The 3,750-nt window shown below is 38.3% G+C and overlaps 2 protein-coding genes and 1 pseudogene across 2 annotated transcripts in view; all 3 read left to right on the forward strand.

Moving 5' to 3' along the window:
- LOC104779373 lies at nucleotides 310-977 on the forward strand (annotated as a pseudogene).
- On the forward strand, nucleotides 1,140-2,871 carry LOC104778413. The gene is made up of 3 exons (XM_010502855.2): nucleotides 1,140-1,867; nucleotides 1,971-2,226; nucleotides 2,366-2,871. The coding sequence occupies exons 1-3, from the start codon at nucleotides 1,816-1,818 to the stop codon at nucleotides 2,421-2,423; spliced, it is 366 nt and encodes a 121-aa protein (XP_010501157.1). The 5' UTR covers nucleotides 1,140-1,815; the 3' UTR covers nucleotides 2,424-2,871.
- LOC104778414 overlaps nucleotides 3,620-3,750 on the forward strand; it is a 1,856-nt gene continuing 1,725 nt past the window's right edge. The window contains exon 1 of the mRNA XM_010502856.2: nucleotides 3,620-3,750. This exon is cut by the window's right edge and continues 438 nt beyond it. The gene's annotated coding sequence lies outside the window, so the exon portion shown is untranslated.

Genomic DNA, 3,750 nt, shown 5'->3' on the forward strand with positions numbered 1-3,750 from the left:
AAGAGTGATTTAGCTGAGGAGGAGAAACAAGAGAGGGAGATTCAGAGGCAGATTGAGAGAGCTGCTGAGAAATTGAATGCTGCTGGTGGTAGTGAAGGTGAGAGCAGTGGTAAAGAAGTTGTCGAGGATAATGATGTTGATGATGAGAAGAAGAAGAAAGATGAAGAATTGAAGCTGAAGAGTGGAGTTAAGGTTGGGTTTGCTCTTGGTGGAGGGGTTAAACAGGTTGCTACGGGTAAAGAGAAAGTGGAGAGCTCGAAGATCGTGTTTGAGGATGAAGAGAATGACAAGGTTGAGAGAGAGGATAAGAGGAAGAGAAGCGGGGACTCGGGAAGGAGCGAGAAGGAGAAGAGATCAGCTTTGGATGATTTGATGAAGGAGGAAGAGAATAAGAAGGAGAGGATGAATCGTAAAGACTACTGGTTGTTCGAAGGGATTATTGTGAAGGTGATGAGTAAGGCTTTGGCTAAGAAAGGCTACTATAAGCAAAAAGGTGTTGTGAAGAAAGTGATTGATAAGTATGTTGGCGAGATCGAAATGCTTGATTCTAAGCATGTGCTGAGAGTTGATCAGGAGGAGCTAGAGACGGTGATTCCGCAGATAGGAGGGACAGTGAAGATAGTGAATGGGGCATACCGTGGTTCCAATGCAAGGTTGTTGGGTTTGGATACTGAGAAGTTCTGTGCTAAAGTGCAGATCGAGAAAGGTGTTTACGATGGAAGAGTCATCAAGTCCATTGACTACGAGGACATATGCAAACTTGCTTAGTTATTATATCTTTAGACCATGTTGTGTTTAGCGATGCCTTGTATTTCTGGTTGAACCTTTTTTTTTTTAATCTGGAAGTGAAGCATTATGATCCATGATGGATAGCCTCATGACAGATGATTCCTTTTCAGACATGTTATGTTATTGACTGGAATATCTGTGTAACTGTGTTGGTCATTGGTCTTATTGTTCTTCCTAGTTTCCGTTCTCTTCTTGTTCTCTGCGTCCATGCCAAATGCATCATCATCCTTAAACAAGTTATTCTGTAGTCTTATATGTGAAAAACATTTTAGTCAGATCATATAAAGGTCTGAGTTTCTCTATTAGTACGATTTTACCTCTGTAATAAATTTTCTAAGGAGACTGCAAAGAACAAAATCATCGAAACTTGGTTGTTGAAAGCGGTAACTAGGAATTGGGCACCACAAGTCTTTAAAAAAAGCAAACCTTTTCTTTTTCCTGGTTGGTCTGCTGTAATATAATAATAAAGTTTGGGTTTATAGTTCTTGACTTGTTTTGTCAAAATCCTGAATTCCCAAATATATTAATCAGAGAGAGAGAGAAAAAGGGGAGAATATTAACAACACTACTACGAGAGTCTACAAGTCGACGACTCTGATCAATTTGTTCTTCATCTAATTCCTTATTCTCAGGGAAATCGAGGGTTTTTAAATTCATAGTCTCTCTCTCTTTAGGTTCGTTGGCCCTCTCAAATCAGAAAAGTATCAACCTTTTTTAAATTCATTCCCCTTGGATCGTACTTTTTTTCATCGCTGATTTGTTCTCAAAAGGGAATCTATACTTTTTCATTACCATTGCCTTTGGTCTTTCTCCGTTTCCTCAATCTATGCTTCTTTGATTCTCTTTAAGAGGATTTTGTAATACTTTTATTCTGACGAAAACCTTTTCTCTGGGGTTTGTCTTTCTTCTAATCCAGAAAGAAACCAAACCAGTTCTCTGCGCTCAAAGTTTGTAGCTTTTATCCCATCTGGGCACACACCAAATGGGATAAATCGAGACAAAGAGGTGTAAAGCAATTCTCCATTGATGATCAACTGTTTCAAAGACTCAATACATGTTTTGATGACTGTTTTGCTATGTAAGATTTTTAAGTGCTCTTTTTTATCTGTTTCTGTATCCCCCACATTATCTCACTTATACGTGGCAAGTTCGCTGAAGTTGAAAACTCTGTTGGGTTTCAGCCACTAATGACGATGATGATGATCATGAAGAGGCTGTTAATCATGTGGATGGTCATAGGAATCATGAGGTTAGAGAAGAAGTAGATGCAAAGGAATACGAAGGTCAAAGTGGTGGTGTCACCACTCTCACTTTGAAAAGTAGTCTTAGAAAGGCGGATTCAAATTCAACAGAAGCTGGGAAGAAGGAGAAGAAGAAGGTACAATGGGTGGATGTCACAGGGAAGGAACTTGCTGAGATTCGAGAATTCGAACCTAGGTTAGTCTTCTTTTCTTGGGAATTCAGATTCTCAAATTTAGAGACAATGCTTAGTTTGGTCATAATGACTCTTTATGTACTTGTTTTATGGAGTATTTGATTGATTTTGGAATGATGTGATTCTTTCATTTTCTTGCAGTGAAGAAGATAATATTGATTCTGATCGGGGAAAAACCTGTGTTTGTGTAATCCTGTGATCCCTCCACTTTAGTTTAACTGGGAGATCTAAGGCAGAAAAAGACAAAGTTGGTGGCTTCAGCATTAAAATTTCATATACATGGAGGTACATATAGAATCTGCATTTGTGTTCTGAAGCCAATCTTAAGTTTGTGCGGTTGAAGCCATATGATGATTCCTGATTTAACACGGACGGAAGCATTCTTTTTCTTCTTCTTCTGTAGAAGTGTTTAAAGTATAGGTCTTTAACTTCATTTGTTTCTTCATTCATCTAATGAAGTTCTTTCTCATTCATATTGTGGAGCAAGTAAATTTAATAATCGCTATGTGCATAATATCTTGTTCTGTGGTTTAGTTCAAATGAATCTGACATCACTATGTTGGATCAATGTCTAAGTTACAACTTGCTTCAATCTGAGAGAAAACTGCCGCTTGTTGTCTTACACACAGCCCTTATTTGTACGTTCATTATAAGAATTTGTGCATAGATGTCGCTGGTGGTGTGTTAGCATTTTTTATATCCAAGTCTCCTACTCATAACTTTGCAAGCTTGAATCAAATGTTACCATGGTTGGATGATAAACAACAAGTTTGATAGGTCTAGTACTAGTATTGCAGAGTATATCTCAAGGCTTAGACTTTGGAGCTTCTGTTTCGGAGGATCTGTTTCGGGTTTCTTCTAGCCTAGCAAAAGCTCATTAAATTCCATACAGAATGTGAATATATTTGTGGTCCACAAGACCACAAGTATGTTCTTGGAGGGAGTTTGTAACACCCGAGAACTGTCTGAAAAGTTATATGTTGCAAAACTCGCCGCTCAATCCGTTAGACGAACTCATTTAGGTGAAGACATTCTTGATTTGGATCTCTCAGTATCTTTCCTGAGTTATTGTTTGCAGCCAAGAAAAGAATCATAAGACTAGAGTCTCCTCTGTTTCTCCAGAAAGATTGTTTCTTTAGATAGTCAATGACAGTTCCTCTGAACATTACCCCTTCTGTCTATGTTATCTTGTCTCCTAGCAGAATTGGTCATTGTTTTAGAGTCAAAACTCAATTGTTTTGTTATAAACGAATCCAAGTGAAGGGAGATGCGAATTTATGGAGAAGAAAAAGGATCAAACCAATCGTACCATTACAAAATGACACGTGGCGAAACACCAAGACTGAAGCATAGCCACTAAAATCATGCAAACTTGTAATCCGAAACTTTGAAGTTTTTGAGAAGAAGAACCAACCAACCGTCATATAATCGGGTCCTCCAACTGACAAAACCCAAGTAATCATCCTGTCTTCTCTGGCTCCGGATAGTGTCTGAGCTCGAACCGATAGAAAATAAAAAAAAAAAAA

This window comes from Camelina sativa, chromosome 3, assembly GCF_000633955.1.
Source record: "Camelina sativa cultivar DH55 chromosome 3, Cs, whole genome shotgun sequence".
Lineage (NCBI taxonomy): Eukaryota > Viridiplantae > Streptophyta > Magnoliopsida > Brassicales > Brassicaceae > Camelina > Camelina sativa.

Bases quoted from the DNA above. Each gene is read 5' to 3' on its own strand.
- LOC104778413 (XM_010502855.2), top strand. From the start codon at position 1,816: ATGATCAACTGTTTCAAAGACTCAATACATGTTTTGATGACTGTTTTG. The intron at 1,868-1,970 runs GTAAGATTTTTA...GTTGGGTTTCAG, and splicing joins TTTGATGACTGTTTTGCTAT to CCACTAATGACGATGATGAT. The intron at 2,227-2,365 runs GTTAGTCTTCTT...ATTTTCTTGCAG, and splicing joins ATTCGAGAATTCGAACCTAG to TGAAGAAGATAATATTGATT.